Below are 14183 nucleotides of genomic sequence, written 5' to 3'. Positions count from 1 at the left end.
TGGAATATTAACAAAATGAATAGTCAACCTCATTAACCATATATATGAATGGTTGAACACAACAGTAAGGATAAATAGCGCAATGTGCATATCTTTTTATTTTGGTAGCATATTTTAAGCAAAAAGAAAAGAAACTATAAGTCTGAAACATTCTCTCATAGCCTCCCCATCAGTACATTCAGTGCTTTGATTTTTACTCTGTAACGTCCGTCTGTAACACTGCCGTGTTCGATTTACAGCTTCTCAACGTTCACCAAGTGCGGCAGAATCGTTTTCTTTTGACAGGGCTTTTCCCAACTTAAATGACAATTTACAAAGCAACAAAGTCCCTTGTAGTTGATCTAATGGCGTTTTTAAACAAAGCTCTTTAAAAATGGGGGTTTCACAACGAGATATATCGTTCTGGAGCAGTAAAAATACATTTTAGCAAACAGCTAAAGACAATTGAGAGACAATTTAATAAAACTCATGTATACGTTGCAGTATTCTCTAAAACATAAAGTAACTAAATGTCTTCAAGACGTCTGTATGGATTTTTGTGGTTACTCTAAATAACTTGAATATTTCAAAATTGTGTCCGAGGTAACATACCAGGATACGTTGATGGTTGTCTCACTTTAAAGTTTGATACATTAATTTTGTTACCGTTTCTTCTTTTGTTGTTTGTGTCCCTTTGATCGGAAGCTATAAATATTTATAACTCTGTTATTCCGTGCAGAAGTATGCATGTTAAGCAACAACAACAACAACAACTATAGAAACAAACAAACAAACTTACTTAAACAAGTATTATTTATATATATTCTATAGATGTTGACGAATGTGACGTGAAGACAACATGTGATCACATCTGTATAAATACTCCCGGAAGTTACCTCTGCACGTGCATGCCAGGATATGACAGATACGGGATATCTCATTGTGCTGGTATATATCTATTTATAATTTTATACACTTCGTTATCACTCCTGCTGGGAAGACATCTTTTGTAAATAATAACGCGGCTTTATAGGCTTTCTTAGTGTCGCACGTGACCTGAAGCACGTGACTTGAGATAGTTTATTGCAAAGAAGAAACGCTGCTACAAACTGTGTTTCTTTTTCATCTCTTAAGTATTTTTACGGTTATAATCTATTCGTAGTAATTTAGTATACCTTATCATCTTTTTATCTGCGGTAACTGTACCTATTGTATCAGTATGTTTTTTACATTTCATAACTGCAGTTATGAAATAATTAAATGAAAAATAACTATTTCACAAAGTAATTGGGCAAAATAGATAATTTTCTTAAATAATTTTTATTATTACTAAATAATTGAGCAAATTATAGATAGTTTTTCTAAATAATTGGGAAAAAATAAATATTTTTCCTAAAATATGACGAAACTTAACGTGGAAATCATGATCAAAAAGGGAGATTACTCTTTAGTACTGATTACACTGCACAAAAAACTTACTTACCTTACATTATCAAGATGGCCTAGGAGACGTCATCACACAAGAACGCGTTTGCGCTAACCACAAGCACAATTATTATACACGAAAGCATAGTGTAACTTTTACGTAAATAGTCTTCCATATTTTTGTTAACCTTGCAGATAGGGACGAATGTTCTGACAATAACGGAGGTTGCCAGCAAGACTGTAGTAATACTGTTGGTGGATTCCAATGTTTATGTAACTCTGGCTTCAAATTACATAAAAATGGAAAAGATTGCATAGGTAAGTACTTGTTGCAATATTAAAATCTTGAACAATTGTTGTTGTAATTTTAATTGAGTAGTTAACTCCCGTGAGTTACTGAATCGCAATGAAAAGAACGAATGACGTCGAATGGCGGACTTATATTTTTGCATAATTGTCTGCTGAAAGACTAATCACGTCGAATGTCAGACTTTTTTAGCACCAGTTATTTACTGATGAAGAACGAGTTAATACTCAGGGGCACACATTCACAGAAGAAAACAAAATGGCGACACAAAATGAGTTAAAACCTGTATGTTTAAATGTGCTGTCTGTAACATGTAATAAAAGTTTTAATGCCTAATTGTCGGTCCTTAATAAAATACGGACTGATTTGCTATTAATGTCCAATAAAAACCGAAAACTTGAGCTTTTTTAAACTTTTGGTGAGAAAGAAACCAAACACAAACAAAACAAAAGTCAACAACTGTAGAATTATTCAATTTTGATATATTGACATATGCAATTTCTTTTCATCTAGCGGAAAAGACCTGCAATGAATTGAGTGCTCCTCCTGCTAGCAACTTCTCATGTAAAGTACAAAGGGAAGATACTCTTTGTATACACAAGTGCAGCGAAGGCGAACGATTTTTATCCGAATCTGATCTATCCGAAATGAGAACACATTGTGGACCGGGCACGCAGTACAGATGGGATCACGATATTAAGAAAGTTGAGCTGCCATCTTGTTCCTGTACGTGTTTCTTTATCTATATAAAAAATTTTCAAATGGTCTTCTTATATCTTATTTTCGACATTCCTTTTGTTCACAGCCTTGATATTTAGCCACCAACGACTTATCAAAACTTTCTCTGTCATTTTGTTTTAAAGCAGCATGCCTCCATATTCATTCTAATTTTCATGAAAATTCTTAAAATGTATTAAAAAGTAAAACAATAAAGATATAGATATGTTATAAAAAGAACAAAGAAAGTAATTTACACAACGCAAACGGCACTTAAAATCAACGGAAATTTGCAAAAAATAATACATTAATTTTGTAATAATAAAAAATATAGCCTTTACTGCGTTAGTCATGCAGTACAAATATGGTGATATAAATACTGCAAAATCCATCATTCATTACATTTAACATGTATTTTTTTTTTCTTGAATTGTTGACAGTTTTCTCAGGATTGATTGTCTTGAAATATTTTTGGCTGATATGGAGGCATGCAACTTTATATTTTGAACTATAAAACTTGTTTCTTTGCAGCACACATAGCAGCTCCTAACTTGTCTAAAAAAGTGAAATTTAGCTTTTCTGAGAAAATTTGCAAGAAAAAGAAATCCATACGTACACAGATGGCACAGAATATAACCGGAATATTAAATGGTAAGTTCTCTTTTGCATACTTATACATTGTACTTGAGGTTTGTACCCCCACACCCTCGGTAATAGTAGAATTTATACAGATATAGTAAATATATCCAATATTTTCCTAACAGAACATATTTTTTGAAAGAAGTTTAATTCAGGGTGCATCATAAACATCTTAAAAGAAAATATACGTAGTAAATATGATGAAAACAACATAAAAGTTGTAACTAAAGTAGAATTTATTGGGCTGTCCAGAATTTTGTTTGGAACAGAGGCTTAAAAGATGTCTTAAGTTTTAATGTGTCTGATGATGATCTTAGCTCTACAAAAAGTCAACAAGCCACTGCCATTTTTAGCTTGAATATTCAAAGCATAGGTGGGGAAATTGTACTCACTTAGGCACCGAGGATGGTTAAGATTTTGCGTGCAAGTTGGTATTTTCGAAAATACGAAAGGGAATGGATTGAAACTTCACACCCTTATTAGAAAGCATAATAGGTGGCCACCATCTAAGTTTCATAACTCTAACTTGGATTTTGACAGAGTTGTGGCACTTTATAACTTAACAAAAGTCTACATCATCTAGGCCTTGTTATAACATCAAGCGTTTAGAATAGTCGAAGACGCTGTTTTATAGACAGTAGTCGTTTCTTCTGTTCTCCTATACGCATATTGTTTTTAAATTTCCCATTTTTTTCTGTTTTTTTCCCCCAATCAATTCTGATTGCTGTCTAAATTGCAGTAGTGAGGAAGACGGTGTTATGGTATTTTAAACAATTATTTAAATTACAGGTCAAAAGAGGTTCAAATGTCAAGATAACTGTGTGGTGGACGACCTGACACTCGACTGTAAAAGGCTTCGAACCCGGCGTGGTCGGATGCCACTTATAAGCTTCATAATTACTGTAGATTTTGAGCTTACCTACAAAGCGAAGGACCAGCTTAGGAGTAAGTACAATAGATTCAGTGAAACCTTAAACTTTTTAGGGCCATAAAATAATTCCGAAAGAAAGTCCTTCATGTAATTATCAAATTTCCTTCATTCCTGTAATATGTGAACAAAAGTCCACCTATTAATTATATAAGCTCTTGTTAAAGGCCCGATATGCCCAAGGAATGCTTTTATTTTATATTTCTAAACGGCTTTTTATTTTCAGAGTACTTTTATAATTTTCAAAAAGATACCCATTGACCAATTACGCGAACCATCTTTTTCTTCTGTTGCATTTTATTTGGGCAATTAGTACAAAAATAGTGATTAAGTGTTTTGTATGGAAGTCAAAATACTACTTTGTATACATTGTGCTACTTTTGTGACAAATTATTTCACATTTAGTGCTACTTTTTAGGTCACAAGCATGTAACATGCTCTTATATTATTATTTAAATGTTATACAACTAATGTATCAAGTTGCCTTTTTCTAAGGAAGTAAATTTTTTATTCCTTTCTGGTTCATAATGTGCCTTTAATGAATAAGGGACTCTTTTATAGTATAAAAAATTAATATCTTATAAATACGAGAAATAAGAAACTTTTCCAAATAATGTTTATCACAATGAATATCATTTGTTATGCTGTTAATACAAAAAATGTATGTATATGAAAATTCTCTTTTAATATGTAACCATTATTTTTTAATTTATGAGAATTTCATTTTATATTTATATACATGTACATGCAAATAATCCTTCCTTTTTGTTTTTATTGGCACTTTTTACCAGAAACCGTTCTTTTTTTATGTTAAACCATTCTTTCTTACTCACCACTGAGCTCACCTGAGCAGAAATTGTTCAAGACTTTATAAATCAAGGTTACATAAATCAAGGTTACAAAAATCAAGGTTACATAAATCAAGGTGACATAAATCAAGGTAATATAAATCAGGGTTATATAAATCAAGGTTATATATTAAATCATACAAATGATGTTAAAAATATCACATTTGTGTGTCACTAAGTTTATCGAAAGTTATATAGGGAAATTCCTTTTTAGGACTCCACATGTATACAATCAATAGCTTTAGATTTTTTGGGGTTTGTAGCTTTTTCCCCAGAAAAACCTGGTGATCTTTTCTTTATTTCTTTTTTGGGTGAGGGGTTTCTGGGGCTATCAGGACCCTTTCCTTGCTTTTTTTTGGGGACTGGTTTTTTTTTAAAGAAAACCTTTCCCTGCGGGAAATATGCCTTTTTTTTTAAAGTTATATGAAAAATTCTTTCCCGGTTTTAAATATTTTGCGTTGTTTGTTAACCTTTTGGTCCAATAAAGTTGGGGTATATATTTCATTTCTTTTAAATAAAACATTTTCTTTTATAAAAAACAGAAAATGCGACGTGCGTTGTGAAATGAGTAAAATAGAGAAAAGACTGAAGAAAATAGTGAAGAAGCTTGGCAAGACGATTAAGAAAAACGATTTTGTGTTCGGGTAAGTTTTGTGTTTACTTAATTCAAAAGATACATTATTTCAAAGAAATTAGATGAAACAATTTTATTCGCATTTTGGTTTAAACATATTTTGTTTCGTCACATGAGAACATTTTTATACATACATTACATTGACAATCAATACGAAAAGGATTAGTCTGGAAACTCCAACTTTTCGTTTTATATTATCACAAATTCTGAAAATGTTGTCGTTTATTTATTTCTTTCAAGTTTTGTTTCAGGCATTTGTTTTTTTTTTCTCACAATTTTTATGTCTATGTTTTAGCTATGCTGAACGCACGTGCAGGGCTGACAAGACAAAATTCAAGTCTCCGAGAGGCTACGATAAATCATGTAATAAAAACTGGATGCTACTGAAAGATACATGTGGTATGTAGTTGATCTTTAAATAAAGGTTTGACTGTATTTATATGTGTAAATAAATATTCTTTTTAAAATCAACCCACTTCTTTCGACCGACATGGTGTGTGTAATGTTTCGGTGACGTTTTGTCCGTCGTAGTTAGTATATTATTTCCATTTCACTCTAAAATGTCAATTAGAATTTTCATTTATGCTAAAATGTCAATACGAATTTTCGTTTATGCTAAAATGTCAAAAACCATTTTCGTTTAACGCTAAAAATCAATATGAATTTTCGTTTATGATAACATGTCAATACGAATTTTCATGTATGCTAAAATGGCAATAAGAATATATAATCTATTTCATTTTAGCCAAGAGTAAAAGGGAAATACCTACCGAGCAAATGTACGCAATTATAAACAAATATTGTTAAATAATACAATACTGCATTGAGATACATGTACATGTGTATTAATAAAATTACATATCCAATATAAACAAACTTATTTCCTGATATATAAAAATCACACATTGCATGATGTAAATAATTTATTTCCTTTTTTAACAGTCGGTTGTTCCAAAGGCACGTATTATGACAAGAAAGCGAAAGTATGCAGTTTATGTCTGCCAGGCTACTATCAAGATGAAGAGGCACAAAACACGTGCAAAAAATGCCCGAAGAACCCTCCAGATGTCGGTATACACGGGGCGATTAGTGAAGCTGACTGCATGGGTAAATCATTTGCTTACGTACAAAGTACTGAATGTTTTTATGTTTTGTTTAGATAATGTTAAATCATTCTGTTATGCTGAATGTGTATGCTGTTCTACATCAGATTGTTTTTGTCATTTCTTTGTCTTAAACATTAAAGAATTCAAAAGTTATAGGTCTGATAAGCAACAGCGGCAGCATCAACATGTAAAATATTAGGAATAAATATGGTACATGAAAACAACAACAAAAGCAACAACAATAAACAACCAATAAAACAACAACAAAAAACAACAATGGCAACAACAGCACCAGTAATACCACCACTACCAGCAACATGTAAAATATTAGCAAAGAAAACAACAACAGCAACGGCACCACCACTAAAAACAACGTCAAACACAAAAACAACAACAACAGAACACACGCAATTTAAACAAACACTAGCAGACACACGCCAACAAGACCCCCCTCCCCCTAATTACATTTATACACTCTCACAAAATGCTTCCTTGTAGGAAAACAATCTTAATGTAACACAGTATTGTCACATGGTTATAAATTTATTAAAGTTTTTAGCATAATAAAACAGCGCATATACGTATGGAATTGAATTCAGACAACAAAAAGAAAACACCACCAATTGTTCCCTGAGATACTTATTTTTGTTTTACAGTACTTTGCGACCCTGGTTATTATTCACAAAATGGTTTGAAGCCCTGTAAGCCGTGCCCTAAAGGTTCGTATCAACCCGAGTACGGACGCCTGTCTTGCCAAAAATGCGCCGGAGGTTTGGATACTAAATCAACCGCCTCCACAAGTTTTAAGCAGTGCGAAGCAAGAGGTACAAACATCCTGAGTTATCCTATCGTCTTTCTTAAAGTATTCTGTTATAATGTATTTAATATAAATTCTCTTTTTTTTTACAGATGTGTTACTTATTATGAAGAAATAGTCATTAATAGTCAAAATTCCGTAATTTTTTTACAGTTGAATTTTCATTAATTGCTACTTCATTAATAATTTATATGATATTAAAGATAAATAATATATATTTTTTTAATTTAAGACTTTGAAAAATAATATGTAAAAAATAAGTTTTTGTTGACATTCAACGCTATTTTAATTTTTTTTTTGTTTAGTTTTGTTTGTGTGTCCATTTTTTTACATCAGTACATAGTGATCTCCCTTAGACTATCTGTATGCATTATATTTTATAAACATGCGAACATAATTATGTGTAATCAGTAACTTTGACCTTTTGACCTTTTCAACAGAAACATGTGACGCTGGTTACTTTTATGACGTCACTAAATCTAAATGTGAAGCATGCGCAAGAGGATTCTACCAAGCCAAATCGGGACAAGATTTCTGCCTTAAATGTCCAAAAGATACAACAACGGATACTGTGGCATCTACGGATCTTTCTATGTGCAAAAGTATTCCTTATTTTCTACATTTTTACATGTTTTTAAGTAAAAAACAGTGTACAGGCTAATTAAAACAGATGCTATGTAGAATAATAATTGAAAGTGCAACTGTAAGGCCTTTGCCATCAGTATATTGCCATGTTTGGCTGCTTGCCAGTGTAGTCTGATCAAAATCTACGCTGTTGGCTAACCATCATCCAAATTTCCATCATGATATAATAAAAATTGTATAAGTTGATTTAAATGAAAGTGGACAAACTTGTTAAGCAATATCAGCAAATTGTGCAGTTTTCAAATTAGTAAAAAAGTTTCTATATATAGAATCTGCAGAACAAGTTCTGTAAAATACAAGTACTGCAGTATTCTTATTACGCTCGCCCAATGAGTTTGATTATAGATTAAGTCAGTAAAGCGATAGGTTTGCGGACCATGGAGCCGAGGCTTCGAGTCCTTGGCATTGAAGATCTATCGAACTTGATTATGAATAATTTATAATGTAAGGTATACGAAATGTATTGATGAATGTAAAGAAGAAGAAGTAAAAAAAATATTATAGTGACTTGCATTTTGTATAAAAATTTAACAAAAAACAAAAACAAATAAAAACAATTTAAAAAGAACAAAAAAAATCCCCCCCGGGGCCCCCTTGGACCTAAAAGGGTCACTTTTTTATAAAAAAATCGTAAAATGTATAAAAACAAAATTTAAATTCCCAAATGTCAAAAAATAATTTTTTTGAAGGGGTTTAGCTTTTTTAAAAACAATAAAATCTCCCAAAAGGGTTATAAACTGTTTAGTGTATATAGTTTGATCATTAAATTGTGATGATAAGCTTTCATGAAAATCTTTTGAGACCGAGTAAGTTAAACATATAATGCAAAGAATAATTGTAAAGAATTAAATAATTAATTACAATTAATAATATAAAGAATTAAGACCGAAATATGTTCGTATTTTATCTATGATAATTCATATTTCAGGCCATGTTTGTGGTGAAAAATTTAGTAAAAAGGCCGTAAAGGGGATAATTCAATCCCCCAACTACCCGGGGGATTATCCTGTCAATGTCACGTGTGTATGGAAGATACGACCAGCAAATGGACGCCGTATTCTCGTTATCATACCGGAAGTCAATTTACAGAAATCGGACAAATGTGGAGATAAGCTTGTGATGCGCAAATCAAGTAAATATCAATATGATAATATGTAATTAACTATGAAATAGTTAATACTATAATATTAAGTATCTTCTTTCTTTGCATGTTAAACAGCTTTGAAACTATAATATTTTAACACAAGGCCAATATTAGACGGTAAGGACCAATACGAAGTAACCAGGATAGTAATGAAGAAGAATAAAAACGGTTTTGATATTTTTGTTGAAAAAAAAAAACAAAAACAAAAAACAGCACTTGTTACTGATTGTAATTATAACAAAAGTACATGACAAACAGTATATAATAAAAGGTACATAATAAACAACAAATATTAACAATAATAATCATTTCGTTTGTTATAACCTAATAACGAGAGGAAATTTTAATATCAAAACTGTGTGCGCCCCATGGCACCAAATTAAGCAAGGTTATTTCGATATATGGCGTCAAGGAAAGCATAGTTATTGGCCATTCATATATCACCGATGTATGATATTATGGTTTTATTAGATTGTTTGACCATGAAATGGTGTCTCTTTTTAGTTGCGAAGTGATCGTTACTTTGGTGTTGTTTTTTGCCTCGCAATTTAACAACAAATATATTGCCATTAGATATGTAAATTGTTAGAAAAAATGTTGATTTTTAAAAAAAAATGTTATTGAGGGAAATACCTCCGAAAATATGAAAATATGTAATTTAGTTGTGGCCGGTAAGGTTTCAAAGTACACAGACGCTCTTAAGCATATGTCGTCGATTTTAAGCTTAAGGTTGAGAAAGAGAACTCATGTTCTTCTCTGTGCTAGTTTAGTTACGAGCGAGAATCTATATAGAACCGACCGACCTTTTTTCTAAAAATAGCTAGATAGTTTCCCCACATGAAGTATTTAAAAGTTTCAGACGGGATTTGGATTTAGCTAAGGGGTAGGTGCCTCAATGTCAGCGACTCTAACCACCCGATAACGGACCAAATGATAGTTCTGGCTTCTATAACTTTTAAATGTCGCTTTTATTTCGACGTTGTGCGAACAACCTTGGTTTGAGGTTATAAAAAACTTTCTCCAAGCTCAAACACAGACCTCAGGTATTTGTTTGGTAAGAAACTGCCACAGAATGTTCAGGGACCAATGAAAATCCTGAGATTTGAGACAGAACTCAAATAAGTTTTATAAACATCTTTTTTATCATACCTCTGCTGTGGATGTTTCTAAATTCAAAACTTTACCATTTAATGTTTAAATGTTGAATTCTGCTTAAGCCGGTGCAGTAGGTGGGGCGGGGGGGGGGGGGGGGGGTGTGGTATGGACGGTAGTTTGCACTTGACAGTACCATCCATGAACAGGCTCAATAAAACCGAGCCTGCAACATTTTTAATTTTGCCGTTTTGGACTTTCTTAAGGGAGCTTTATTTTCTCTATTTTATAACCTTGAGGTCAAGTCTAGCAGTACTATAAAACCTGTTCGCTTAATTCAGTCTCTTTAGCTAACCAAATGTGTAAACTGTATGGATACAATGGCATGTTAATTTTCATCATTTTGTTTTGCAGAAAATGAATTTTCTACTGTTACATATGAAACGTGCGAACAGGAAAACAGACCTATTGCTTTTACGGCAAGATCTAAAAAGATGTGGATTCAATTCCAGTCTGATGGACTGAACACAGGAAAAGGCTTTTCTATACCCTTTGTAACATATAGTCCCTAAAATAAAAAAAATGATTTTTTGGGTATGAAAATTTAAAATGTAAGCTTTTGTTTTCCCAAACGGGTTTTAAAAAAATTTTAAAGGGGCTCAACTTTAGGTTTTGACATAACGGTCTAGAAAAATTTTTTTTGAAAAAAATAGTACCTTTTATAAAGGTCTAAAAACCCAATAACCCTTTTACACAATTTCAATCCTCCTCTTATCTATTTCTTTCCAGAATAATCATTTAAATGACTGAAAATCACCAAAAAAATGAAAAACGTAAATAATCACAACAATATTCATGCCACATGACCTTAAATTTTATATGATATGACATCGAAACAATATTTTAATTAATGTATTAATGTCATATAGAACTTATACATGTGCACATGTGATTACGAATTTCAAATCAAAAAAACAGTTATGTCATATAATATCGACTTATATCAAATTACATATCCATATGTCATAAAAAACCAACTTATGTCATATAGTTTCATCTTGTGTCATATAACGCCATAATCATATAACATCATCTTGGTCAGGTTGCATCATCTTATCTTATATTACACCACCTCATGTCATATAACATAACTTTATGTTATACAGAATCACCTTTTAATATTACTGAATGTAATAAAGTATTACCATATTTACGGAAAGAGTCTCTAAAAAAGATTTTCAAGCTTCATACTCAATCCGTACTATTTATTATTTGTCAATTATCATGTAAATGTAATGTTTATAAATAAAATATTGTTTAAACTAAAGTATTACCATATGTCATATAAAATCATTGTCATATTACGTCATCGAAGTCATTTTACACCACCTTATGCCATCTAACATCACCTGATATCATAACATAACTTTATGCCATGTAACATAACATTATGTCATATAACATCATTTTATGCCATACAACACCACTTTATGTCATATAACATCACATTATATCATATAACATCACATTATGTCATATAACATCACAGTTTGTCAAATTACACCACCGTATATTATGCGTCTTCACATTTTGTCATTTTTGAATCAACCGTTTACCACATTATATCACTTTATGTCATATATCATTACCTTATGTCATATAACATTTTATATTAAATATTTACTGTTTTATCTGTTTTTTTAGCCGACTATGAGAGATTAATAGAGAGCATTGTAGAAGATGGCAGATTGTATGATAGACATCAATCAGTTCTAAAGGTATTTAAAATCATCTGTTTTGATAAAGGCCAATACCTTTGAATAAGAAACTATATTTGTATGTTTTATATAAAGATTGATCACCCCATGTAATAATGTATATTCTTTCTTAAAAATAACAACCATTACTCTTGATACAATTTAATGCATGAGGATATTTTTAAACAGATGCATCAATTGATGGGATTGGGGATATGTTATTCTTTTACATACATACACAAACAAAACTTGCCCTTCAACTTAATGCATGCGTATATCGAAAAGTATAGTTTTAAAAAAATTGTGTCAATGGAATTACGTTATACTGTCACATACATACACAAACAAAACTTGCCCTTCAACTTAATGCATGCGTATATCGAAAAGTATAGTTTTAAAAAATTTGTGTCAATGGAATTATGTTTTACTGTCACATACATGTACAAACAAACCATGCTATTTTTATATCTATTTCAGGACCGGAAGTTGCTTTTGGCCTTGATGGAAGTAATTGCAAAGCCTCAGATTTACTTTCAATATGCCAATGTTACAGACACTATAATGCCGCCGGCTTTTATTAAATTTCTTACCAAAAAAGTAATGAGATTCTTTAGCACTTAACATTCAGTGATCAATTTTTGTCCGATTGCTTTTAAAATCAATTTTAAAATGTTTCCAATTTTTAAAGACCAAAAACTAAAGCACTGCTTTCTAAAAGCTTTGTGATTGCGTAATTTCTTTTTTTCACGAATACCCTTATTTTGTAATGGGTTATGATCACATTTCTGAATCAGTATAAGAACGATTCTGACCTTGACATTGATTTCCGGAAAGCAGTTGCAAATGAAAACGAGGCGATGTTTGAAAGTGAGACTGTGATTCTATTTATAAAACGTGTTGTGATTTCACGGTAATGTGTAAATAGGGTGTGTAAAGTGATTCTCGTTCCGAGAATGGCATAAGGGGAGTTTATTTTTATTTTACTGTAGACACTTTATTAAAAGCATTGTTTTAAAAACATGTGCATATAAATTGTTTGACGATAGAAATTACTTTAAGAAAAGTACGATGGAATTGATAATGTATTGTGTGAAAGTAAAATTTTGGTGGGATGTACTTTTAATACTTATGTTCACAAGAATGGCTATTAATTTGATAAATAATCTTCAACTATAGACATATGAATGTCATTTACAGAACGTTTGTCAAACTTCTATGTTAATTATAGAATTTTAAAGACAATTATTTTGATTTATTTTCCAATGTTTAGTAATAAATGACAACATTTTTATGATCTATTACTAATATAAATGTATATTACACGTGAATAAACCTTTTCTCATTTAATATTTGTTTTGCTTTCCTTTCTTTATAATGAACATGTATATAAATATCTTGACCTAATGTATTCTGAAAATAAAAGTTGGTGACATTTTCACATTGTATCTAGCACACTATTAAAATCGAAGCACAGAAGGCGCTGAATTTGTTTTGGTCTCAGAATGTAAGAAAGGTGCAGGTTGTGAGATTATAAACCAATTTGTTTTTGTATAGTGCCACCAATGCTTTCCAGCGTTTTATTGTAGTAAATTGGCTATTACACTAATTGCAACACTGATATTCAATCCAATGTTTATTTGACGTAAACAATTTGAAAAAAAATGAGTCGCCCTAAACTGGGATTTGAACTCCAGACCTCTCGCTTCTTAAGCGAGCGCGCAAACCCCTCGGCCACGGTGAATTTCTATTTTTACGGCCTGAAGAAAACCATATTATTCTAAATTAGGGTTTGTAACGACGCTAACTGTTGTTTAACACAGATGCAAATAATCATAGAGCTTACTATAAGCTTGTATATCTATAAAGAATAAAACAATATTAGAAATCTTCGACCATTCGGAAATTATTTTGCTTGAAAATTAATGCGCCTGTCATTTGACCATCTTTACGCAGTGATCTCCCCTGAATTTTTCGGCGTTAGTGTACATATAAAGGGAAGTAACCGCTTCAAAAAAGTGGACTACTTTCGGCATTTGCAATTAACAGCATTAGAGTCTGAAATTTCGCTACCATTATTTGTTTGGTCTGACGACCCAAACAAATAAAAACCATTTCTTTTAAATGCGCATGCGCCTAGGCACATGT

General features: G+C 31.5%; 1 protein-coding gene across 1 annotated transcript in view; it reads left to right on the top strand.

Moving 5' to 3' along the window:
- Positions 1-13385, top strand: part of LOC132713084 (signal peptide, CUB and EGF-like domain-containing protein 1) — a 71717-nt gene extending 58332 nt beyond the window's left edge. Inside the window, exons 10-23 of the mRNA XM_060695546.1 lie at positions 811-927; positions 1600-1722; positions 2225-2437; positions 2960-3079; positions 3857-4052; positions 5380-5487; positions 5773-5876; positions 6420-6584; positions 7240-7407; positions 7841-8002; positions 8974-9177; positions 10696-10845; positions 11986-12059; positions 12516-13385. Coding sequence (XP_060551529.1) covers positions 811-927; positions 1600-1722; positions 2225-2437; positions 2960-3079; positions 3857-4052; positions 5380-5487; positions 5773-5876; positions 6420-6584; positions 7240-7407; positions 7841-8002; positions 8974-9177; positions 10696-10845; positions 11986-12059; positions 12516-12659 — 2048 coding nt within the window. The 3' untranslated portion in view covers positions 12660-13385. The remainder of the gene's footprint in view (positions 1-810; positions 928-1599; positions 1723-2224; positions 2438-2959; positions 3080-3856; positions 4053-5379; positions 5488-5772; positions 5877-6419; positions 6585-7239; positions 7408-7840; positions 8003-8973; positions 9178-10695; positions 10846-11985; positions 12060-12515) is intronic.
- Positions 13386-14183: the final 798 nt, after the last annotated feature.

The sequence above is a fragment of the Ruditapes philippinarum genome, unplaced genomic scaffold (assembly GCF_026571515.1).
Source record: "Ruditapes philippinarum isolate M1 unplaced genomic scaffold, ASM2657151v2 ctg2747_1_1_1_1, whole genome shotgun sequence".
Lineage (NCBI taxonomy): Eukaryota > Metazoa > Mollusca > Bivalvia > Venerida > Veneridae > Ruditapes > Ruditapes philippinarum.
Note: the sequence above shows the minus strand (reverse complement) of the source record. Positions and strands in the feature narration are given on the sequence as shown.